This window comes from Oncorhynchus mykiss, chromosome 7 (genome assembly GCF_057628025.1).
Source record: "Oncorhynchus mykiss isolate SJ-2025 chromosome 7, ASM5762802v1, whole genome shotgun sequence".
Classification (NCBI taxonomy): Eukaryota; Metazoa; Chordata; class Actinopteri; order Salmoniformes; family Salmonidae; genus Oncorhynchus; species Oncorhynchus mykiss.
In genome coordinates, this window is record NC_143028.1 from 60,137,164 (window position 1) to 60,164,280 (window position 27,117).

Here is a 27,117-nt window from a genome sequence, read left to right on the forward strand (position 1 = left end):
CATCACCGCCAACAGGGTCGCCTACGGGCACAAACCTCCAGTCGTTGGACCAGACAGGACTGAGAAAAAGTGCTCTTCACTGACGAGTCGTGGTTTTGTCTCACCAGGGGTGATGGTCGGATTTGCGTTTATCGTCGAAGGAATGATCGATTTGGAGGTGGAGGGTCAATCATGGTCTGGGACGGTGTGTCACAGCATCATCGGACTGAGCTTGTTGTCATTGCAGGCAATCTCAACGCTGTGCGTACAGGGAAGACATCCTCCTCCCTCATGTGGTACCCTTCCTGCAGGCTCATCCTGACATGACCTTCTAGCATGACAATGCCACCAGCCATGCTGCTTGTTCTGTGCGTGATTTCCTGCAAGACAGGAATGTCAGTGTTCTGCCACGTCCAGCGAAGAGCCCAGATCTTAATCACATTGAGCACGTCTGGGACCTGTTGGATCAGAGGTTGAGGGCTAGGGCCATTCCCCCCAGAAATGTCCGGAAACTCGCAGGTGCCTTGGTGGAAGAGTGGGGTAACATCTCACCGCAAGAACTGGCAAATCTGGTGCAGTCCATGAGGAGCAGATGCACTGCAGTACTTAATGCAGCTGGTGGCAACACCAGATACTGACTGTTACTTTTGATTTTGACCCCCCCTTTGTTCAGGGACACATTATTCCATTTCTGTTAGTCACATGTCTGTGGAACTTGTTCAGTTTATGTCTCAGTTGTTGAATCTTGTTATGTTCATGCAAATATTTACACATGTTAAGTTTGCTGAAAATTAATGAAGTTGACAGTGAGAGGATGTTTCTTTTTTTGCTGAGTTTATATACTGTGAAACAGGACATCCACACAACACTACTCTATCTGAAACCAACAGCCTTGATTGTTTTTTATTTTATTTACCTATGCAAGTCAGTTAAGAACTTATTCTAATTTACAATGACTTCCTTACTCCGGCCAAACCCTAACCTGGACGACACTGGGCTAATTGTGCGTCGCCCTATGGGACTCCAAAAAACATCCGGTTGTGATACAGCCTGGAATCAACCCAGGGTCTGTAGTGACGCCTCTAGCACTGAGATGCAGTGACTTAGACTGCTGCGCCACTGGGGGCCCCAGTGATGGATCAGCAACACCTGTTTCCTCTTCACATCCACACTGGCTACTACAGCTGAAATGTATGAGGAACAGGTCACAACCAGTTGTAGTCATTTAGCATTAAGCTATAATGGAGTGTATACTGTATGTCACATTTCTGAATAAGGAGAGAAGCTCCAAAGTAGCACTAACCTAGCAGCCTCTGGCACAGGAAGTGTGTATGTGTATGGAGCAGCAGTAGAGCCCGTTTCAGGTTTCTTTCTGCCAGTTCCACATCACAAACCCAGGAGTTCCAAAGAAACATCAATCACACAGACTTGTCTAAAAGCTGTTTTCATTTGTAGTGTCTGAGGTGTGTCTCTTTGTGAAGTGGTGTTTTAACCAGGAAGTTAGTTTAAGTTCCTTTAAAGCGCAGAGATCATGGATATAGTTTCTCTATCCTGAGGGTTTAGCTGGTGGACGATACTCGGATGTGGGGTGGGAACTGTTTACCAGTGTGGTATTGTTTTTTTCTAGCAGTCATTTCTCCCTCCCAATGTAAAAACAAACATTTTGTTTAAACCCTTTGTTGGTACAATTACATTGTCTGTCCAAAAGCATCTACAACCTGTAGCAAAACACTTCTTGGATACCAATTTATTTTATAAAATAGACAAGAAATGTTGAACGGAGAGATACACCTTAGTTTTGTAAAAACACAATGTTTTCTTTTCATAAAGCAAAACATTTTTTTCCCCCCCCACAAAGCTCTTATTTGAAACCACACTACCATAAATCATACCAGTATGTCATCTGTTCTGGGTAGCTTGCAAAAGGTGGTCCCACCACAGCTTCCTACAAAAGCTAAAGTATTTACATTTGGCTATACTCCAGCATTTTGGATTTGAGATCAAATGTTTCATATGAGTCGACAGTACAGCATGTCACCTATTATTTAACTGTATTTTCATACATATCTGTTTTACCTTTGACAGAAATTAAAGCACCTTATTTGCAGTCAGGTCAAAAATGATTGGCACCCTTGATAAAGATGAGCAACAGATATTGTAAAGAAAAAATAATACAAATTCTATTATTTTATTATTACTCAGAGAAATATATTTTGTTTAACAAGTAATAAAATATTATTTTTTTTTAAATGTGTCAAAGTTATTGGCACCCCTGCTTTCAATACTCCGGCACCCTATTCCCCAGGTGCCGATGACGTGATTGTCGATTAAGGCAACCCCCCGCACCTCTCTGATTAAGAGATGCAGAAGTCACATTTCAGTTGAATGCATTCAGTTGTAGAACTGACAAGGTATCCCCCTTTCACTTTCCCTATTCTTGCGAGGATAACGGCACTGAGGATCGTAGACCATTACTCCATACAAAATCTTTCCAGATCCTTGAATCCATTGGCCTGCACTAATGGACTGTCCTCTTCGATTCAAGCCACAGGTTTCTTTTGGCTAAAATGTCCTGGTACTTGGTAGAGTTCATGATGCAGTTGACCGTAACAACGGCCCCAGGACTAGTGAAAGAAAAACAACCCCATAACATCAAAGATCCAGAACCATATTTTACAGAAGGTATGAGGTTATTTTCTTTTCCGCATATGCATCCTTCTTTTGACGTCAAACACACCAAATCAAATCAAATCAAATGTATTTATATAGCCCTTCGTACATCAGCTGATATCTCAAAGTACTGTACAGAAACCCAGCCTAAAACCCCAAACAGCAAGCAATGCAGGTGTAGAAGCACGGTGGCTAGGAAAAACTCCCTAGAAAGGCCAAAACCTAGGAAGAAACCTAGAGAGGAACCAGGCTATGTGGGGTGGCCAGTCCTCTTCTGGCTGTGCCGGGTGGAGATTATAACAGAATATGGCCAAGATGTTCAAATGTTTATAAATGACCAGCATGGTCGAATAATAATAAGGCAGAACAGTTGAAACTGGAGCAGCAGCACGGCCAGGTGGACTGGGGACAGCAAGGAGTCATCATGTCAGGTAGTCCTGGGGCATGGTCCTAGGGCTCAGGTCCTCAGAGAGAGAGAAAGAAAGAGAGACAATTAGAGAACACACACTTAGATTCACACAGGACACCGATTAGGACAGGAGAAGTACTCCAGATATAACAAACTGACCCTAGCCCCCCGACACATAAACTACTGCAGCATAAATACTGGAGGCTGAGACAGGAGGGGTCAGGAGACACTGTGGCCCCATCCGAGGACACCCCCGGACAGGGCCAAACAGGAAGGATATAACCCCACCCATTTTGCCAAAGCAAAGCCCCCACACCACTAGAGGGATATCTTCAACCACCAACTTACCATCCTGAGACAAGGCCGAGTATAGCCCACAAAGATCTCCGCCATGGCACAACCCAAGGGGGGGGGCACCAACCCAGACAGGATGACCACATCAGTGAATCAACCCACTCAGGTGACGCACCCCTTCCAGGGACGGCATGAGAGAGCCCCAGTAAGCCAGTGACTCAGCCCCTGTAATAGGGTTAGAGGCAGAGAATCCCAGTGGAAAGAGGGGAACCGGCCAGGTAGAGACAGCAAGGGCAGTTCGTTGCTCCAGAGCCTTTCCGTTCACCTTCACACTCCTGGGCCAGACTACACTCAATCATATGACCCACTGAAGAGATGAGTCTTCAGTAAAGACTTAAAGGTTGAGACCGAGTTTGCGTCTCTGACATGGGTAGGCAGACCGTTCCATAAAAATGGAGCTCTATAGGAGAAAGCCCTGCCTCCAGCTGTTTGCTTAGAAATTCTAGGGACAATTAGGAGGCCTGCGTCTTGTGACCGTAGCGTACGTGTAGGTATGTACGGCAGGACCAAATCAGAGAGATAGGTAGGAGCAAGCCCATGTAATGCTTTGTAGGTTAGCAGTAAAACCTTGAAATCAGCCCTTGCTTTGACAGGAAGCCAGTGTAGGGAGGCTAGCACTGGAGTAATATGATCACTGATGTGCGTGGCCAAAGAACTCTATTTTTGTGTCATCTGACCATAGCACCAGTTCCAATCCAAGTGCCAATGCCATTTAGCAAACTCCAGGCGTTTACATTTGTTGGTTGTTATCAATGAAGGCTTTGTTTTTGACAAACCTTTTAAAGAGCCTATTGAAATGGAGATGGCGCCTAATTGTAGATATGGTGACCTCAAGATACAACCAAATTCTGTAATTCTCCAACTTTGGCCCTTGTATTTTTCTTTGGCTCCCTGAACCATCTTCCTTGTGCATTGGGACAAGATACACTTGCATCCAATACCGGGCAAGTTTACCACTGTTCTAGAGGTTTTAAACTTTTTAATTGTTACCACTTAATGGTGGTAATATTGTGTTATATTTCATGTTTTTGCTATTTGTTTTGTACCCATTGCCTGATTTATGAAGGTCAACAACCATTTGTCTCTTTTCATTTGTGAGCTCTGTGCCTTTTCCCATGGTGATAGATGACAAAATGATTTTACTGTACATGCGTGTAACCTCAGTTTATTACATCAGTGAAACAGGAATCCATGGAAGGCCACAATACAGTTCCTTAACCTCTCTAGGCTAGGTGGCGGTATTTTCACGTCCAAATGAAAAGCGTGCCCAAAGTAAACTGCCTGCTACTCAGGCCCAGAAGCTAGGATATGCATATTAGTAGATTTGGATAGAAGACACTCTGTAGTTTCTAAAACTGTTTGAATAATGTCTGTGAGTATAACATAACTTATTTGGCAGGCAAAACCCCGAGGACAAACCATCCAGGAATTCTTTTTTTTAGGTCACTCTCTTTTCAATGGGTTTTCTATGTGGATCTAGATTTCTAATGCACTTGCTTGCAGTTCCTATTGCTTCCACTAGACGTCAACAGTATTTAGAAGTTGGTTGATGTTTTTCCTTTGAGAAATGAAGAAGTAGGGCTGTTCAGAATGAGGGTTGAGTCTAGTGTACTGTTTGTTAGGGGCACATGACCTGAAAGCTCGCTCCACTTTGTTTTTATCCGCTATTGAACGCAGTTTATCCCATCTTAAATTTGATCGATTATTTAAAATACCTAAAGTTGTATTAGGAAAGTTGTTTGAAATGTTTGGACAGAGATTACAGGTAATTTATTCGATATTTTGTAGTCATGTTGCGCAAGTTGGAACCGGTGTCTTTCTGGATCAAACGCGCCAAATAAATGGACATTTTGGAGCTATAACGATGGAATTAATCGAACAAAAGGACCATTTGTGATGTTTATGGGACATATTGGAGTGCCAACAGAAGAAGCTCATCAAAGCTAAGGCATGAATTATTTAGTTATGTCTGAGTTCTGTGTCGTGCCTGGCGGGATGAAATATGATTGTCTGTGTTTGTTTGATGGGGTGCTGTCCTCAGATAATAGCATGGTTTGCTTTCGCCGTAAAGCCTTTTTAAAATCTGACACGGTGGCTGGATTAACAAGAAGTAAAGCTTTAATTTGGTGTATTGCACTTGTGATTGTATGAAATTTAAATATTTCTAATAATTTAATTTGAATTTGGCGCTCTGCCATTTCACCGGATGTTGTCAAATCGAAGATGACATGAATTTAGAATGTTAACGTAGAATGTTAATGCATATTTCATTTTGTTTTATTTATAAGAATTTTTAGGGGTTGACAATAATTTTGACATTATCTTGTTTTGTTGTTGTTGTTATTGTTACTTGTTAAACAAAACTTTCTCTGAGCAATTGTATTAGTATAAAATAATATAATTTCCCTCTTTTTTTGTATTTTAATTATTTATTTTATACAGTCTTTTTGATTATCTTTATCAAGGGGGCCAATAATTTTGGACCTGACAGTAACTGAAGTGCCAAAAGTTTTGTTAAGCATTCTGTCTCTCCATCTCCTTCCTACAGGTGCTCCCGCCTGCTCAGCGCTGCCAGAGTCTTCCTCCTGCCCAGCGCTGCCAGAGTCTTCCTCCTGCCCAGCGCTGCCAGAGTCTCCCGTCTGTCCTGAGTTGCCAGAGTCTCCCGTCTGTCCTGAGTTGCCAGAATCTCCCGTCTGTCCTGAGTTGCCAGAGTCTCCCGTCTGTCCTGAGCTGCCAGAGTCTCCCGTCTGTCCTGAGCTGCCAGAGTCTCCCGTCTGTCCTGAGCTGCCAGAGCCGCCAGTCTGTCCTGAGCTGCCAAAGTACTGTCACGTTCTGACCTTAGTTCCTTTGTTTTGTCTTTGTTTTAGTATGGTCAGGGCGTGAGTTAGGGTGGGCAGTCTATGTTGGTTTTTCTATGTTGGTTTTTTGAGTTTGGGCTGGTATGGTTCTCAATCAGAGGCAGGTGTCGTTAGTTGTCTCTGATTGAGAATCATACTTAGGTAGCGTTTTTCCACCTGTGTTTGGTGGGTGTTTATTTTCTGTTTTGTGTGTCATCACTAGACAGGGCTGTTTCATTTGTTTGTCCCTTCCTAGTTGTTATTTTGTTTAGTGTTCAGTTTTGATTATATTAAAAATCATGAACACATAACACGCTGCACCTTGGTCCTCACCTTCTTTCACCGACGACGGCCGTTACAATACCTGTACTTGTTAAATTATTTGGAGTAAAAAAAAACGGTCAAATTTATATGTGATCTTCACATGGGAATGAGGTACTGTACAGTATACATAAAACCAAGCATGGGATCAAATAGTATCCATTTTCTTTCAAATATTTTGAGTGTTTGATTGAGCCTGGCTGGAGTGCCAGATGGGTGGGATCTGCACTTTTAACTATTCCATTGATTAAATTGCACCAGGCAAGCTCAATCAAGTGCCTCCAAAAAATACTAAATGAACACAGGTCTGCATAACATTGTGTGATTGTGTGTCTGAGTGAGAGGGAGAAGAGCGGGGTGGGAGAGAAAGTAAGGGAGTCCAAACTCTTGGATAGGAAAGTGTGTCAGTGACGTGTATGTCAGAGGGCAATTAGATTAAACCATGCCCTGTCACACACACCTGTTCCTCTCATCAGACATGTGTGGCTCTTTTCCTCAAACACACACAGACAGACACACACACACACACACACCATGTATACACAAAAGGCCACAGGCAGATTCTCAAATGCACACCAGATTACTTGTAGACTCTATCACATGTTACTAACACCATTGCTCTTTCTTGGTCACACACAGACATACAACGACTTCAGAAAGTAATGAATGACTTCACCATGCTCAAAGGGATATTTAATGTCTGCTTTTTTATTTTTTACCCATCTACCAATAGGTGCCCTTCTTTGCGAGACATTGGCCTTTGTGGTTGAATCTGTGTTTGAAATTCACTGCTCGACTGAGGGACCTTACAGATAATTGTATGTGTGGCGTACAGAGATGAGATGTTAAACACTGTTATTGCACACAGAGTGATGAGTCCATGCAACTTATTATGTGACTTATTAAGCAAGCTTTTACTCCTGAATTTATTTAGGCTTTCCATAACATTATCAAGAGAATTCAGCTTTTCATTTGTAAAAACATAATTCCACTTTGACATTATGGGGTATGGTATGTTGGCCAGTGACACAAAATCTACATTTATTCATTTTAAATTATGGATGTAACACAACAAAAAGTGGGAAAAGTTAAGGAGTGGGAATGCTTTCTGAAGGCACTGTATGACACACACACACACATCGTGGGAAAGTTGGGCTAGAGATCCTAGTGTGATCAGCCAGCTCTCAACTCTGTATCTTATGTACTGACATGTAACGTTAGCTTAAGACCATGTGAGAATTGCAGAGTAGCACTTTGTCCTGCCAAGCATTTTAGCTGGTACACCAGATCTCAATGTTTACTGCGTGTTGCTGGGATCACAGAGAAACAACATGGAAGCGGATTGTTAACCAGATTAATATTGCATTCAAAAGCATGGGGAAATGTCTAGAGCAGAGCGCTCTCCTCCACTCTCCTCCACTTTCCCCATGCTTTTGAATAACTGCTAACAGAGACTATATTTCTACAAGCATTGCTACATTTTCCAAAAAACTAGACAGATTATTATGGACGTTTCCAATAAATTGAAAAACGGAAGTAAAAAAATAAGTTAAACTTAATACTTAATAATATAAAAATAATACTACAGCAACAGAACATGAAAATAGGATTATTTGCACAATTGCAAATATTGTGAAATACAATAGCCCATATTTTTACAATGTATTCATCATGCAATATATCACACTCTACATTGGCTTTTCCTTTCATGGAAATGTACCTGATGTTGGCCTACTTTTCAGGACGTTACACACTGCAAATACTGCGCTCAAGAATTGAAATGTTTCTATATATTTCTCATTCAGTATTCTATAAACTTACATCAGCTTTAACACATAAATTAGTCAGTGAGTAAACTGTTTCCCATATGCTTGGGATGTCCCCTACTCACCAGTACTGAGACCAGGGCTACGATGTTGAAGTGGTCAGATGACGCAGATGCTAAACTACAGGACTGTTTTGCTAGCACAGACTGGAATATGTTCCGGGATTATTTCGATGGCATTGAGGAGTACACCACATCAGTCACTGGCTTCATCAATAAGTGCATCGATGACGTCACACAGTGACCATATGTGCATACCCCAACCAGAAGCCATGGGTTACAGGCAACATCCTCACTGAGCTAAAGGGTAGAGCTGTGCCCTCAGACTAACCATCAAACAGGGAAAGCGTCAATACAGGACTAATATTGAATCGTACTACGCCGGATCTGATGCTCGTCGGATGTGGCCGGCCTTGCAAACTATTACAGACTACAAAGGGAAGCACATCTGCGAGCTGCCCAGTGACGCAAGCCTACCAGACGAGCTAAATCACTTCTATGCTCGCTTCGAGGCAAACAACACTGAAGCATGCATGAGAGCATCAGCTGTTCCAGAAGACTGTGATCACGCTCTTCATAGCCGATGTGAGTAAGACCTTTAAACAGGTCAACATTCACAAGACGGATTACCAGGACGTGTACTCCGAGCATGCGCTGACCAACTGGCAAGTATCTTCACTGACATTTTCAACCTGTTCCTGATGGAGTCTGTAATACCAACATGTTTCAAGCAGACTACCATAGTCCCTGTGCCCAAGAACACCAAGGTAACCTGCCTAAATGACTACCAACCTGTAGCACTCATGTCTGTAGCCATGAAGTGCTTTGAAAGGCTGGTCATGGCTCACATCAACACCATTATCCCAGAAACCCAAGACCCACTCCAATTTGCATACCACCCCAAAAGATCCACAGATGATCCAATCTCTATTGCACTCCACACTGCCCTTTCCCACCTGGACAAAAGGAACACCTATGTGAGAATGCTATTCATTGACTACACCTCAGCATTCAACACCATAGTGCCCTCAAAGCTCATCACTAAGCTAAGGACCCTGGGACTAAACACCTCCCTCTGCAACTGGATCCTGGACTTACTGACATGCCGCCCCCAGGTGGTAAGGTAACAACACATCTGCCACGCTGATCCTCAACACGGGAGTCCCTCAGGTGTGCGTGCTCAGTCCCCTCCTGTACTCCCTGTTCACTCATGACTGCATGGCCAGACACGACTCCAACACAATCATTACATTTGCCGACAACACAATAGTGGTAGGCCTGATCACCGACAACGATGAGACAGCCTACAGGGAGGTCAGAGACCTGGCCGTGTGATGCTAGGACAACAACCTCTCCGTCAATGTGATCAAGACAAAGGAGATGATTGTGGACTAGAGGAAAAGGAGGACCGAGCACGCTCACATTGTCATCGATGGTCCAAACACACCAAGACAGTCGTGAAGAGGGCACAACAAAGCGTATTCCCCCTCAGGAGACTGAAAAGATTTGGCATGGGTCCTCAGATCCTCAAAAAGTTATACAGCTGCACCATCAAGAGCATTGGTTGCATCACTTCCTGGTATGGCAACTGATCGGTCTCCGACCGCAAGGCACTACAGAGGGTAGTGCGTACGGCCCAATATATCACTGGAGCCAAGCTTCCTGCCTTCCAAGACCTCTATACCAGGCACTGTCAGAGGAAGACCCTAAAAATTGTCAAAGACTCCAGTCACCCTAGTCATAATGTTCTCTCTGCTACCGCACAGCAAGCGGTACCGGAGCGTCAAGTCTAGGTCCAAAAGGCTTCTACCCAGACGATTTGAAATGTTATTTAACTGCTTCCTTTTAACTATTTGTTATCTTTTACTTATCTATTTTTTTTACTTAACACTTATTTTTATTTTAACTGCATGGTTAAGGGCTTAATGGTAAGCATTTCTCTGTAAAGTCTACACCTGTTGTATTCGTTGCATGTGACAAATATGATTTGATTTGACTGGGTAAGCGGGGCAGAAGCTGGAAAGGATTGTTAGCTACAGGTAATTGTGGACTGGAGGTGGAGGATGCTGTTTCCCCATAAAACTCAGTATGTCAAAGTTTGCACTCCAATTTATGGAACTCTTAGCTCCCAAATGCCCTCTTATCAGCTCCAGAACCAGAGGGCCATGGTATGAGCAACAGATAACGGCAGGAGAGAGAGAAAACAGCCAAAAGAGAGAAAAAGAGAGAAGAGCCACAAAACGACGACCAAAAACAAATGGAAAGGTAGGACAGAGAGAGATAAAGAAATCTCAGCCCCCCCCCCCCCCCCCCCAAAAAAAAAACGAAGAAAAAAATAATGGCCAAATGACCTTGAACCCTGGAGCTTCAGGGATGGTACAGGAAACACTGTACAAGTAAAAGTCCCACTCAAGACGAAAAAAGGGTATAAAATCAGACTTTGACAAAGGAACAATGGAATAGCCAGTGAAGGAGTAAAGGTTGTCAAGCTTCCTGGAACTGATCGAAACTGTGTGAGAGGTCTGAAGAAGGGAGGTAGTTGTGGGATTAGGCGTGAGGAGGACTGTACCCCCACACACCTCACCCCCCTCCCCAGGCAAGAGAAAGGAGGGAGAAGAGAGATCAGGACTAGACCTAATTTGCTGTGGTTAACATTAATATCCCTCTTTCTCACACACATAGACCTACAGACAGACTGGAATCTCCAGCATCCCCAAATGACAGTTTGGTAAATGTACAACACTTTATTCCCCACACTCACAAACAACATTTACTCACACTGCAATCAATACACAAGGGTGAATAGCCAACCCTACTGCTTCTGTTTCAGCCCACCTTGAGCACACCCAGCTCATGTTCAGTAGGCACGAAACAGGACAAATATACCTAGTAAAAATGTTACATATTATTATTATGATTTGCTTTGTGACACTGCCAAGGTCAGATGTGGTGCTGTAGTCCTGCCAAAATATATGTGCTAATTCTTCCCATACATTTATATTCTCCTCCTACTATAGATGGGCTTACTAGAGGCTAGTACAAATGACATCAGTCCCTGAGAGTGATGACACAACCGTCTAGATGACACTGTAGCTAAGCACATGTTGACATGTCATGGTACCTGTTCTGCAGGATTAAGTTAATATCAAATTTCAAGACATTCTAAAATAAAATTGCAACACTGCGACCCAATAACGCATTGTATAACTTGCAATAGGACAACCGTCAAAATACATAAAAGGTATAAAAGCATATATACAAAAATAAATATTCAAGAATGTCTCTCCTTCAATATTTATTTATGTTATACCTACATTTATGGAAGCAGATCCATGCGAAAACAAATACAAATTTGAATCAAAATATTTGTTTTGGTATTAATCTGCTTTCATACAACTTAGTCTCGAACTCTCAGAAAAACAAACAGAACCACAATCTCAGTGGAATGCTTTAAAATAATTTATTAGGAATTGTAAAATTGAAATTTCCAGAGTAGAACAAAATAAGAAATACATATGACAAAGCGGGCGGGGAACAGTCCAAATAAAAGTTTAATTACAGTGTTGGTAAAGACCTTGGAGTTTTAACAACCAAGGCCTTGCCCCTTTCCCGACCCTGAAGAAAGCATCAACACAAACAAAAAACACCAGCGTCTTAAAAATCACTGAATCATTATTGTACATGGGGAACGAAATCGTACAAAAGAAAAATATAGTTTTTTTTGTTCTGAAAATAAGTCTTAATGCCATGGAATTATCAATACTCATATTGCTATTAATATCATTATCATTTCTAAGGTAAAAAATAACTTATTGCTTTTTGTAAGTTAAAAAGTTACAGTGTTCGTGTCCAGCAGTAGTTTTGTGTAGTGACCCAGCCAGTCGGAAAAGGGCAGTACTAGCCAGTTCAAAATGGGAGATTCTTTTTCATGTTTATTGGAAGACTTTGAGGAAAATATACAAAATTCATGTGATTCTCATTGAAATAGCTTTGACACTCTGTCTCCTCCTCCCTTCCAGCTACTGGTCTGTGTATACCTATTTTCTGTACTGACTGGGACAGAGGCCCTATTCTATTTGGATATATCTAGCCCTAGTCCCTATGTGCGGGGTGTTAGACTAAATGGAACCAGGCAAACATATCAGTACCAAAATGGCTGTACCAAAATTTTAAAAATGCATCTCAACTGTCGAATGTAGCTAGTTCCATACTTCACCTCACTATTGTGCGTGTACACAAACACTCACACACAAACACACTTTCACACATAATGACACTCGCACTTTCAAAAGTCATCAGAGGACAAATACAACCATGATGTAATAGTATTTTAAGAGTCAATTGCTTTGTTAAGTAAGTCCTTCATTTGTTTCTATGGTCCATACGACCCGTACATTGAACACCAAGAAAGAAAGAAAAAACATAATGAAGGAAAATAGCGCAAAATATACCTAAAATAGCACAAAATATATCCCACCAATCCCCCTTAACCCCACCCATGCACCCTCACCATAGCCAATATATAAAAAAAACAGGGCCTCATTTAAGTTTTTCCTTATCCAATCATCTGTTCCAATTCAAGTTCTTCTGAGGGATACGTGGATGTCATGTCCATATAACTAGAATTACTAGAATGGAAATCCCCATTCAAGTAATTATATTTTTATGTTCATGTGACGTGATAAGACTGTGCCTTTAAGGGGCACGATTCAATAGAAACCGGTTACTGGCACAAATCAAAAATAACTCTGTTGTAGCGCTGTATGACAAAATGCAGATTTGGAATTCACACACTACAGTTAATAAATGTTAACAGTAAGACACGGAATGAAACTCAACCGCATGTAAATTCAAGCGTGTTCTCTTGTTGTTACTTTTGGATCATCTCTGAAACCAATTTCTAATGAATAGGATCTTATCATTCCGACTTATTTACAAATATCATCTAGTCTTCAACCCTGCTCATGCATGTTGTTGGCCTAAACACTAAACAAATGCTTAGGGGATAGCCACTTTCAAGTAGAAGTTAAAAAGACTTCCAGTTTAAATGGCGCCCGAACGATTAATAGTAACCTTACCTGCCAATCAAAGTACAACCCCCCCTCAAACTCTATATACAATATTTTACAGGAAGGAAATAAAATATTCCTTTCAAAACCAATTACGGAATAAAATACCTTACCGATTATCACCATTACGTTCAATATTAATAACAATATTACAAATGTTTTGTTTTAAAAACTATCAAAATATACATTTTAGTTTTCTTTTCATGTTTCCTGGGACATCATTTATTTGTTCTTCCACTGTTTAAAATGGGTTAGGAACTCCTTTTGACAAGGAGACCCAATCCCACACACCATTTCAGTTCTCTCTACCCCTCTATTCTCCTCGTTCTCTCCATCTCACCTCAGTAACACATTAAAGGGAGGTCAAAGGAGCAGACAATAAATCAAAACATTGTGATTAAATAGAAATTCCTCAGATATAAAGTAAAAATACATCTGACAGAATCTGTGTTTGCCATGAGCGCAACCCACAGTCGTTCTTTTCACATGTATTTTTCTGTCAGAACAATATTTTTAAAAAGAAACAGCATTGGAATCTAATTAAATAAACCTACGTGAAGGTAAAGAATATAAGAAACAAGGGGGGACTGAGAAGAGGAAGTGATATTAGTACAGTAATACAAGATACAGGAGTCTAAAATCAAAAATATCTTCTTCAGTCGGTGGGTGGATTCAGAGGGAGCCAGGGGTGGGGTTTGACCTGTGGCTGCCAATTGGATTGTGCCATGGGTAGGCACACAGCAGTTTGATTGGCTCGTCAGCAGAAGAAACCTCCTTCCGTGTCCGGTGATTGGCTGAATCTACTTAGTGGTACCCGTTGGTAAAGGCTGCGATCAGAGGACCCTGAGAAAGAAGAGAGACACACAGACTATTAGAGAGTGCAGCTGGTAGATATTTTGAAATTCAGAAAGGAGATGATTAAACAAAATTGCAAATAGTGCAGTGATTTGTCATTATCGAATAAATCGAATTTTGGCAGCTTTACACTTCCACATTAAACTGGTAAGCAAACCCCTGGTTTCCCCTAGCATCAGATTCATATATATGCCACCAAGCGGGCTCCTTTAGCTGATTCTTATAGATCCCTCTTTGCGATATTCCAACCCTAGGTTGTATTCATTAGGAACCAAAAGAAACAAAACAGACTGAAGCAAGGAAGGACTACCTGGACTTGTCAAATAAGAAATGCTAATTTTCCATTGCAAATCATTTTGCTATGGTTTGCCCTAATGAACACAACGACCCTGTTCTGTCTCAGTGATAGTGACGTACCCCGAGACCGTGGCCAAATCCTGAGTTGGGGCCAGGACTGGCTGTGCTGAGATAGCTGCTGACTGCTGAGTCCTGACTTGCTGCTGCATACAGGTCAGCCATTGGCCCAGGGCTGCTGGTGCCCAGGTAGCCTGAGTTACGTGACTGGGTGGAACCTGAGTGTGAGAGAGAGAGAGAGAGAGAGAGAAAAACCGAGAGAGAGAGACAGGGAGAGGGGAGAGAGAGACAGTCAGTCAGTCACATACACATGGACGACAGACAGACACAAACAGAATGATGAAGGAGAATTATCTTTACCTCTCATAGCAGCTGCTGCTGCCGCTGCCATTGGTCCGTAGGCTGACAGTGGAATGGCTGAGGGACAGAGGAGAGAGGGACAATTTCACAGTGTTTGGCAGTGTGCGAATTTAGTTCACCAAACCATTCATCGTCAGGTAGTTGGTGAAACCATGCAAAAAATATCCAAGCTTTATATTGCTGCGGTCAATTCCATGATCATCAATATTTTTTGTTGTTGCAAAAGTTGCGCTTATATGAAAGTTATTAGGCTTGAACTCTTCCCGATTGGAAAAGGAGGGCCATTACACCATTCCAGGCTTGCGCTGTTGCCTTGCAAATAAAGAGAAAGAGAGCTGCTTGTAGATCTTAGAGGAGTCACTGACCTGTGAGCTCAGAGGGGTGGGGTGATGTCAGAAGGGGGGTCCTCTCTAAATGGAATTCTAGAACAGAAATGTCAAGAGAGCGCTTTTTTAATACAAACACCATCCATGTGCCTACTGACACACACACGCACGCACGCACGCACGCACGCACGCACGCACGCACGCACACACACACACACACACACACACACACACACACACACACACACACACACACACACACACACACACAAACAGGCACATAGGAGAACACACACAAGAAAGCAATTTACAGTGAAGAGACTACAGGGGAGAAGGGTGGTAAGGAAAAAGTAGAGGAAGGAAGAGCCGTGAGGGGAGAGTGGACATGAAAGAAGGAGAAAATTAGGCGATGGGGAGGGAGATAGAAGTACAGCACATTTTAACAGACTGCAAGATTACTTTTACCATGAGAGGGGAGGGGAAATGGAGAAGAAGACCAGGAAGAGGAGGATGAGAAATCCTAAATACAACTCTCTGAAATCTACAAGCAGCCAGATACTCTGCTATATGTGCTTATATATGGAGTATAAAGTGTAGGTGTGTGTGTATATGTTTATCAACTAACATAAAAATAACATCAATATGTATCTGTTTGGATCACTAGGCCAATGCATTGTTTCCTAGGCAGATCTTTGGATGAATAACAGACTCAAGTCGTCTGTACATCTGTAACTCAACCTCTCCATGAATCAATGTGACAGAGAGTGATGTTCATACCAGGGAACTGGTAGGTGTATCCAGGAGCGATGCCAGGGTAGCTGCGGCTAGCGTACGTAGCTGCTTGGAAGCCTGGGTAGCCTGCGAAGAGAGAGACAAATAAATACCCATCAGGATATGGCTGATCAAGGCTGAAGGAGATGAAATTGCTTTCATATTAGATCTCATGTAGCATGTAGCAACTAGCACTACAACTCTGTACCATGCTGTTGCCATAACTGTAGGTGGAGCAAGAGACAATGATTTCACTGTGGGCCATGGCTTACTTGAGTTCCACTGAAACACCTTCTCCCTCTACCTCTCCTCCCATCTCTTTAGCCCTGCTCTCCAGTACTGGTCCTGAACTCATAAAGCTTCTTTAAGTAGGAGTGTTGATCTAGGATCAGGTCTCCCCGGTTATATCATGTAAATCGTATTCATTGTGAATTCAAAACACAAAACGGATCCTAGATCAGCACCCCTACTCAGAGACGTTTTGTGAATATGGTTCCAGTGTTTAGTGGTGGCAACATGACCGTGTTATTGATGTTCTGTTCTTACTCAGCATGCCGATCCCCAGCATGAAAGCGTCCACGCCGTAGGGCATAATCCTGGCACGACCTCGAGCCGTACCCGTCGGTGACATCACTTCCTTGGGCTGGGCTTTCTTGCACTCCACCTGGAGATGAAAGCTAATACTTTTACATATTCTGCACAAAGACACACACTCCTCGCCATCAACACTGACACCCACACACACTCGCACATACACATACTGTACATGTTGTCCACACACACACTGTATATGTTGTCCACATACATACCATTTTGTTGTTGATTTCGTGGAAGTGGATCTCACACACTTTTTCCACCATGTCTTCATTCTCAAAGGTCACAAAGCCGAAACCTGGGGGACACAGGAACACAGACAGACTGCTTTAGCTTTCCACTATGGCCATTTGTTTTAAATTTATATCAGACTGACTGCAATCATGACTTCACATGTCCAGTTCTTTCAGGTTAGGGATCACCAATGAAGACAAGGAGACTAGGGGAAGAGGCGAGGAAAGAAAGTTAATGATTGGGACACAGCCCCTTTAATGCTCACTTTTCGGGCAAGTAACCGAAAGGTTGTTAGATCGAATCCCTGAGCTGACAAGGTAAAAATCTGTCGTTCTGCCCCCTGAAAATGGCAGTTAACCCACTGTTCGTAAGCCATCATTGTAAATAATAATTTGTTCTTAACTGACTTGCATTGGTAAATAAAGGTAAAAAATCTATATATACCCTTCCTTTCTCCCTCAAAGCATGTTTTATTTGCTTTCAACTATTCAATCCCTTTCAGATGAAAGAACAAATAGGTAGCGGAGACTACATCAAAGAATTGAGACTCACCTGGTCTCTACCCCTTTTCCCTCTCTCTCCCTAACCCATTACGGACAGATCGGAATTAAGGGGGGGGGGGGGGGGGGGGCTGGTATAACTCAAAGTGGCATTAAAGAAAAAAAGCGCCTCCCTCCCCAAAGTTCCAACATTTTTCACATGACCCTACCTTTGTACTGTTGATTTTCCACCAACAGGTTTCTGTGCCAATGCACCACACAACCAAAAAACAAAGCATACCGACTTTGAGCTATTCAATATCATGGTTTGCGTTTTCAACAATAAATAGACTTGGTCAATCTCAACAAACAGAAAATACACATCCCTCCCTACCGTGTAGGCTTACTCAGTATCGAAGGCTTGACAACCTCCGGATGTCAGAAGTCTCTTTCCATTTATCAATTATGCACAGTTTGGCTTGATTGATTGATTTTATTTGTCAGTTAAAAAAAGTTTTTTACACAAAGTGACCAGGATTACACAATAAAGTTGGGGACTTACTTCCATTGAGGTCCCTATTTTTGACATAAATACATATACAATTACAGAGATACAGACACATTACGGAGATACAGACACATTACAGAGATACAGACACATTACAGAGATACAGACACATTACAGAGATACAGACACATTACAGAGATACAGACACATTACAGAGAAACAGACAAATTACAGAGACGAAAAAATGAGGGAGGAGTTTAAGTACAGTTCTTACAAGCTTGTTTGGCTGGTAGCTTATTCTTTAGATGTTTGGGCCTGCAGGTGAACCATGTGCAGGCATAATCAAAGTGACACTGGACTAGCACCCTTGCCAGAGTCTTTAGGGTGCCTATAGCTAGGTTTCCATTCAACTGACGACAACTTTTCATGTGAATATTCTAAATCTTCCAAAAAACAATATGCCATTTCAGTTTCCTTTAGGAAAATTTGGCGCTGGACAACATGACTGGGAAGATTTTAATTTACTGGATATTTGAGAAATGTAATGGACATCCATATGCATTCAGATACAAACTGCTGCAGCCAGCGCCATCAATAAACAAGGGATGTTGACCAAATGAGCCACATTTACTTGTCCTTAAAAACAGCCGAAAACAAATTACAAAAACATAATTCCATGTGTTTCGATGTGTAGAATATGTAAAACTTTCCAGCCTAAAACTTAACAGGTTTTGTTTAGGCTACTTTTCTAAAACAATAATTGTCGACCTCATGGTTCAGCTGTCAGAGATTTGAGCACTAAATGTATCAGGGCATTGCATGCAAAGGCCTATAGGCTTAGGTGTCCACTGTATGATATTAATATTTTTATAAATATATACTACACTGCCCCAAAAAAATAAAGGGAACACTTAAACAACACAATGTAACTCCAAGTCAATCACACTTCTGTGAAATCAAACTGTCCACTTAGAAAGCAACACTGATTGACAATACATTTCACATGCTGTTGTGCAAATGGAATAGACAACTGGTGGAAATGATAGGCAATTAGCAAGACACCCCCAATAAAGGAGTGGTTCTGCAGGTGGTGACCACAGACCACTTCTCAGTTGCTATGCTTCCTGGCTGATGTTTTGGTCACTTTTGAATGCTGGCGGTGCTTTCACTCTAGTGGTAGCATGATACGGAGTCTACAACCCACACAAGTGGCTCAGGTAGTGCAGCTCATCCAGGATGGCACATCAATGCGAGCTGGGGCAAGAAGGTTTACGCTGTCAGCGAAGTGTCCAGTGCATGGAGGCACTACCAGGAGACAGGCCAGTACATCAGGAGACGTGGAGGAGAACCTAGGAGGGCAACAACCCAGCAGCAGGACCGCTACCTCCGCCTTTGTGCAAGGAGGAACAGGAGGAGCACTGCCAGCGCCCTGCAAAATGACCTCCAGCCGGCCACAAATGTGCATGTGTCTGCTCAAACGGTCAGAAACAGACTCCATGAGGGTGGTATGAGGGCCCGACGTCCACAGGTGGGGGTTGTGCTTCCAGCCCAACACCGTGCAAGACGTTTGGCATTTGCCAGAGAACACCAAGATTGGCAAATTCACCACTGGCGCCCTGTGCTCTTCACAGATGAAAGCAGGTTCACACTGAGCACATGTGACAGTCTAGAGATGCCGTGGAGAACGTTCTGCTGCCTGCAACATCTTCCAGCATGACCGGTTTGGCGATGGGTCAGTCATGGTGTGGGGTGGCATTTCTTTGGGGGGCCGCAGAGCCCTCCATGTGCTCGCCAGAGGTAGCCTGACTGCCATTAGGTACCGAATTAGATCCTCAGACCCCTTGTGAGACCATATGCTGGTGCGGTTGGCCCTGGGTTCCTCCTAATGCAAGGCAATGCTAGACCTCATGTGGATGGAGTGTGTCAGCAGTTCCTGCAAGAGGAAGGCATTGATGCTATGGACTGGCCCGCCCGTTCCCTAGACCTGAATCCAATCTGGGACATCATGTCTCGCTCCATCCATCACAGACTGTCCAGGAGTTGGCGGATGCTTTAGTCCAGGTCTGGGAGGAGATCCCTCAGGAGACCATCCGCCACCTCATCAGGAGCATGCCCAGGCATTGTAGGGAGGTCATACAGGCACGTGGAGGCCACACACACTACTGAGCCTCATTTTGACTTGTTTTAAGGACATTACATCAAGGTTGGATCAGCCTGTAGTGTGGTTTTCCACTTTAATTTTGAGTGTGACTCCAAATCCAGACCTCCATGGGTTGATAAATTTGATTTCCATTGATATTTTTTGTGTGATTTTGTTGTCAGCACATTCAACTATGTAAAGAAAAAAGTATTTAATAAGAATATTTCATTCATTCAGATATAGGATGTGTTCCCTTTATTTTTTTGAGCAGTGTATATACTATATACACATATATATACAGTGCCTTGCGAAAGTATTCGGCCCCCTTGAACTTTGCGACCTTTTGCCACATTTCAGGCTTCAAACATAAAGATATAAAACTGTATTTTTTTGTGAAGAATCAACAACAAGTGGGACACAATCATGAAGTGGAACGACATTTATTGGATATTTCAAACTTTTTTAACAAATCAAAAACTGAAACATTGGGCGTGCAAAATTATTCAGCCCCTTTACTTTCAGTGCAGCAAACTCTCTCCAGAAGTTCAGTGAGGATCTCTGAATGATCCAATGTTGACCTAAATGACTAATGATGATAAATACAATCCACCTGTGTGTAATCAAGTCTCCGTATAAATGCACCTGCACTGTGATAGTCTCAGAGGTCCGTTAAAAGCGCAGAGAGCATCATGAAGAACAAGGAACACACCAGGCAGGTCCGAGATACTGTTGTGAAGAAGTTTAAAGCCGGATTTGGATACAAAAAGATTTCCCAAGCTTTAAACATCCCAAGGAGCACTGTGCAAGCGATAATATTGAAATGGAAGGAGTATCAGACCACTGCAAATCTACCAAGACCTGGCCGTCCCTCTAAACTTTCAGCTCATACAAGGACAAGACTGATCAGAGATGCAGCCAAGAGGCCCACGATCACTCTGGATGAACTGCAGAGATCTACAGCTGAGGTGGGAGACTCTGTCCATAGGACAACAATCAGTCGTATATTGCACAAATCTGGCCTTTATGGAAGAGTGGCAAGAAGAAAGCCATTTCTTAAAGATATCCATAAAAAGTGTTGTTTAAAGTTTGCCACAAGCCACCTGGGAGACACACCAAACATGTGGAAGAAGGTGCTCTGGTCAGATGAAACCAAAATTGAACTTTTTGGCAACAATGCAAAACGTTATGTTTGGCGTAAAAGCAACACAGCTGAACACACCATCCCCACTGTCAAACATGGTGGTGGCAGCGTCATGGTTTGGGCCTGCTTTTCTTCAGCAGGGACAGGGAAGATGGTTAAAATTGATGGGAAGATGGATGGAGCCAAATACAGGACCATTCTGGAAGAAAACCTGATGGAGTCTGCAAAAGACCTGAGACTGGGACGGAGATTTGTCTTCCAACAAGACAATGATTCAAAACATAAAGCAAAATCTACAATGGAATGGTTCAAAAATAAACATATCCAGGTGTTAGAATGGCCAAGTCAAAGTCCAGACCTGAATCCAATCGAGAATCTGTGGAAAGAACTGAAAACTGCTGTTCACAAATGCTCTCCATCCAACCTCACTGAGTTCGAGCTGTTTTGCAAGGAGGAATGGGAAAAAATGTCAGTCTCTCGATGTGCAAAACTAATAGAGACATACCCCAAGCGACTTACAGCTGTAATCGCAGCAAAAGGTGGCGCTACAAAGTATTAACTTAAGGGGGCTGAATAATTTTGCACGCCCAATTTTTCAGTTTTTGATTTGTTAAAAAAGTTTGAAATATCCAATAAATGTCGTTCCACTTCATTATTGTGTCCCACTTGTTGTTGATTCTTCACAAAAAAATACAGTTTTATATCTTTATGTTTGAAGCCTGAAATGTGGCAAAAGGTCGCAAAGTTCAAGGGGGCCGAATACTTTCGCAAGGCACTGTATATATTAAATATATATATATACGTATGTATATAATGTATATATATATACATATATATGTGTATGCACACTTGGACAAAAAAGTATGTACAGCCACCAATTGTGCAAGTTCTCCCACTTAAAAAGATGAGAGAGGCCTGTAATTTTCATCATAGGTACACTTCAACTTCGATCATGTGGACTGGGATATGTTCCGCATAGCGTCGAACAACAACATTGATGAATACGCTGATTCGGTGAGCGAGTTTATTTGCAAGTGCATCGGTGATGTTGTACCCACAGCGTCTATTAAAACATTCCCCAACCAGAAACCGTGGATTGATGGCAGCATTTGCTCATAACTGAAAGCGCGAACCACTGCTTTTAATCAGGGAAAAGTGACCGGAAACATGACCGAATACAAACAGTGTAGCTATTCCCTCCACAAGGCAATCAAACAAGCTAAGAGTCAGTATAGAGACAAAGCAGAGTCGCACTTCAACGGCTCAGACACGAGAGGCATGTGGCAGGGTCTACAGTCAACCACGGACTACAAAAGAAAAAACAGCCCCATCGCGGACCACGATGTCTTGCTCCCAGACAGACTAAACAACTTCTTTGCTCGCTTTGAGGAAAATACAGTGACACTGACATGGCCCGCTACCAAAACCTGCAGGCTCTCCTTCACTGCAGCCAACGTGAGTAAAACATTTAAACGTGTTAACCCTCGCAAGGCTGCAGGCCAAGACGGCATCCCCAGCCGCGTCCTCAAAGCATGCGCAGACCAGCTGGCTGATGTGTTTAAGGACATATTCAATCAAGCCTTATCCCAGTCTGCTGTTCCCACATGCTTCAAGAGGGCCACCATTTTTCCTGTTCCCAAGAAAGCTAACGTAACTGAGCTAAACGACTACCGCCCCGTAGCACTCACTTCCGTCATCATGAAGTGCTTTGAGAGACTAGTCAAGGGCCATATCACCTCCACCCAACCTGACATCCATTGTACCCTTCAAACTCATCATTAAGCTCGAGACCCTGGGTCTCGACCCCGCCCTGTGCAACTGGGTCCTGGACTTCCTGACGGGCCGCCCCCAGGTGGTGAGGGTAGATAACATCTCCACCCCGCTGATCCTCAAAACTGGGGCCCCACAAGGGTGCATTCTCAGCCCTCTCCTGTACTCCCTGTTCACCCACGACTGCGTGGCCATGCACGCCTCCAACTCAATCATCAAGTTTGCAGACAACACTACAGTGGTAGGCTTGCTTACCAACAACGACGAGACGGCCTACAGGGAGGAGGTGAGGGCCCTCGGAGTGTGGTGTCAGGAAAATAACCTCACACTCAATATCAACAAAACAAAGGAGATGATTGTGGACTTCAGGAAACAGCAGAGGGAGCAGCCCCCTATCCACATCGATGAGACAGTAGTGGAGAGGATGGAAAGGTTTAAGTTCCTCGGCGTACACATCATGGACAAACTGAAATGGTCCACCCACACAGACAGCGTGGTGAGGAAGGCGCAGCAGCGCCTCTTCAACCTCGGGAGGCTGAAGAAATTTGGCTTGTCACCAAAAACACTCACAAACTTTTACAGATGCACAATCGAGAGCATCCTGTCGGGCTGTATCATCGCCTGGTACGGCAACTGGTCCGCCCATAACCGTAAGGCTCTCCAGAGGGTAGTGAGGTCTGCACAATGCATCACCGGGGGCAAACTACCTGCCCTCCAGGACACCTAAACCACCCGATGTCACAGGAAGGCCAAAAAGATCATCAAGGACAATAACCACCCGAGCCACTGCCTGTTCACCCCGCTATCATCCAGAAGGCGAGGTCAGTACAGGTGCATCAAAGCGGGGACCGAGAGACTGAAAAACAGCTTCTATCTCAAGGCCATCAGACTGTTAAACAGCCATCACTAACATTGAGTGGCTGCTGCCAACATACTGACTCAGCTCTAGCTACTTCGATAATGGAAAAAATTATGGAATAAATGTATCACTAGCCACTTTATATGTTTACATACCCTACATTACTCATCTCATATTTATATACTGTACTCTATACCATCTACTGCATCTTGCCTATATATATCCATTTAATCCTAGTAAAAATCCCTGTCTTAGGTCAGTTAGGATCACCACTTTATTTTAAGAATGTGAATGTCAGAATAATAGTTTTATTTCAAAATATTTATTTCAGCTTTTATTTCTTTCATCACATTCCTAGTGGGTCAGAAATTTACATACACTCAATTAGTATTTGGTAGCATTGCCTTTAAATAGTTTAACTTGGGTCAAACGGTACGGGTAGCCCTCCACAAACTTCCCACAATAAGTTGGTTGAATTTTGGCCATTCCTCCTGACAGAGCTGGTGTAACTGAGTCAGGCTTGTAGGCCTCTTTGCTCGCACACACTTTTTCAGTTCTGCCCACACATTTTCTATAGGGTTGAGGTCAGGGCTTTGTGATGGCCACTCCAATAACTTGACTTTGTTGTCCTTAAGACATTTTTGTCACAACTTTGGAAGTATGCTTGGGGTCATTGTCCATTTGGAAGAACCATTTGCGACGAAACTTTAACATCCTGACTGATGTTGCTTCAATAAATCCACATAATTGTCCTACTTCATGATGCCATCTGTTTTGTGAAGTGCACCAGACACTCCTACAGCAAAACACCCCCACAACATGATCCCGCCACCCTCGTGCTTCACGGTTGGGATGGTGTTCATCAGACCAGAGGACATTTCAAAAAGTACGATCTTAGTCCCTATGTGCAGTTGCAAACCGTTGTCTTGCTTTTTTATGACGGTTTTGGAGCAGTGGCTTCTTCCTTGCTGAGTGGCCATTCAGGTTATGTCGATATAGGACTCGTTTTACTGTGGATATAGATAATTTTGAACCCGTTTCCTCCAGCATCTTCACAGGGTCCTTCGCTGTTGTTCTGGGATTGATTTGCACTTTTCGCACCAAAGTATGTTCATTTTTTATTTAATTATTTCACCTTTATTGAACCAGGTAAGCTAGTTGAGAACAAGTTCTCATTTGCAACTGTGACCTGGCCAAGATAAAGCAGACACATACAACAACACAGAGTTACACATGGAATGAAGAAAACATACAGTCTATAATACAGTAGAAAAAAAGAAAACAAAGTCTATATACAGTTAGTGCAAATTAGGTCAAATAAGGGAGTTAAGGCAATAAATAGGCCATGGTGGCGAAGTAATTACAATATGGCAATTAAACACTGGAATGGAGATGGATGTGCAAGTAGAGATACTGTGGTGCAAAAGGAGCAAAATAAATAAATACAGTATGGGGATGAGGTAGATAGATGGGCTGTATACAGATGGGCTATGAACAGGTGCAGTGATCTGTGAGCTGCTCTGACAGCTGGTTCTTAAAGCTAGTGAGGGAGATGGGAATCTCCCGCTTCAGTGATTTTTGCAGTTCGTTCCAGTCAGTGGCAGCAGAGAATTGGAAGGAAACGCGACCAAAGGAGGAATTGGCTTTGGGGGTGACCGGTGAGATATACCTGCTGGAGCGCGTGCTACGAGTGGGTGCTGCTATGGTGACCAGCGAGCTGAGATAAGGCGGGGCTTTACCTAGCAGAGACTTGTAGATAACCTGTAGCCAGTGGGTTTGGCGACGAGTATGAAGCGAGGGCCAGCCAACGAGAGCGTACAGGTCGCAGTGGTGAGTAGTGTATGGGGCTTTGGTGGCAAAACGGATGGCACTGTGATAGACAACATCCAGTTTGCTGAGTAGAGTGTTGGGGGCTATTTTATAGATGACATCGCCGAAGTCAAGGATCGGTAGGATGGTCAGTTTTACGAGGGTATGTTTGGCAGCATGAGTGAAGGAGGCTTTGTTGCGATATAGGAAGCCGATTCTAGATTTAATTTTGAGTTGGAGATGCTTAATGTGAGTCTGGAAGGAGAGTTTACAGTCTAGCCAGACACCTAGGTATTTGTAGTTATCCACGTATTCTAAGTCAGAGCCGTCCGGAGTAGTGATGCTGGATGGGCGGGCAGGTGCGGGCATTGATCGGTTGAATAGCATGCATTTAGTTTTATTTGCGTTTAAGAGCAGTTGGAGGCCACGGAAGGAGAGTTGTATTAGTTAGTTAACACAGTGTCCAAAGAAGGGCCAGAAGTATACAGAATGGTGCCGTCTGCGTAGAGGTGGATCAGAGAATCACCAGCAGCAAGAGCGACATCATTTATGTATACAGAGAAGAGAGTCGGCCCGAGATTTGAACCCTGTGGCACCCCATAGAGACTGCCAGAGGTCCGGACAACAGGCCCTCCGATTTGACACACTGAACTCTATTAGAGAAGTAGTTTGTGAACCAGTCGAGGCAATCATTTGAGAAACCAATGCTGTTGAGTCTGCCAATAAGAATGTGGTGATTGACAGAGTCAAAAGCCTTGGCCAGGTTGATGAATACAGCTGCACAGTAATGTCTCTTATCGATGGCGGTTATGATATCGTTAAGGACCTTGAGCGTGGCTGAGGTGCACCCATGACCAGCTCGGAAACCAGATTGCATAGCGGAGAAGGTACGATGTGATTCAAAATGGTCAGTAATCTGTTTGTTAACTTGGCTTTCGAAGACTATAGAGATGCAGGGTAGGACAGATATAGGTCTGTAGCAGTTTGGGTCTGGAGTGTCTCCCCCTTTGAAGAGGGGGACGACCGCGGCAGCTTTCCAATCTTTGGGAATCTCAGATGATATGAAAGAGAGGTTGAACAGGCTAGTAATAGGGGTTGCAACAATTTCGGCAGATCATTTTAGAAAGAGAGGGTCCAGATTGTCTAGCCCAGCTGATTTGTAGGGGTTCAGATTTTGCAGCTCTTTCAGAACATCAGCTATCTGGATTTGGGTGAAGGAGAAATGGTGGGGGCTTGGGCTGGTTGCTGTGGAGGGTGCCGGGCAGTTGACCGGGGTAGGGGGAGCTAGGTGGAACGCATGGCCAGCCGTATAAAAATGCTTATTGACATTCTCAATTATAGTGGATTTGTCGGTTGTAACCGTGTTTCCTAGCCTCAGAGCAGTGGGTAGCTGGGAAGAGGTGCTATTATTCTCCATGGATTTTACAGTGTCCCAGAACTTTTTTGAGTTTTT

The 27,117-nt window shown here is 43.2% G+C and overlaps 1 protein-coding gene across 2 annotated transcripts in view; it reads right to left on the reverse strand.

The window, feature by feature from the left end:
• Positions 1-11,841: 11,841 nt before the first annotated feature.
• LOC110528278 (RNA-binding protein Musashi homolog 1) overlaps positions 11,842-27,117 on the reverse strand; it is a 46,838-nt gene continuing 31,562 nt past the window's right edge. Inside the window, exons 8-14 of one of the 2 annotated variants that reach the window (XM_021610213.3) lie at positions 16,940-17,022; positions 16,677-16,794; positions 16,137-16,217; positions 15,399-15,455; positions 15,034-15,090; positions 14,737-14,891; positions 11,842-14,307 (exon numbers count right to left, since the gene is read on the reverse strand). In XM_021610213.3, the coding sequence (XP_021465888.1) occupies positions 14,269-14,307; positions 14,737-14,891; positions 15,034-15,090; positions 15,399-15,455; positions 16,137-16,217; positions 16,677-16,794; positions 16,940-17,022 (590 nt within the window). In that variant the 3' untranslated portion in view covers positions 11,842-14,268. The remainder of the gene's footprint in view (positions 14,308-14,736; positions 14,892-15,033; positions 15,091-15,398; positions 15,456-16,136; positions 16,218-16,676; positions 16,795-16,939; positions 17,023-27,117) is intronic. The other variant, XM_021610214.3, reaches the window with a different exon arrangement.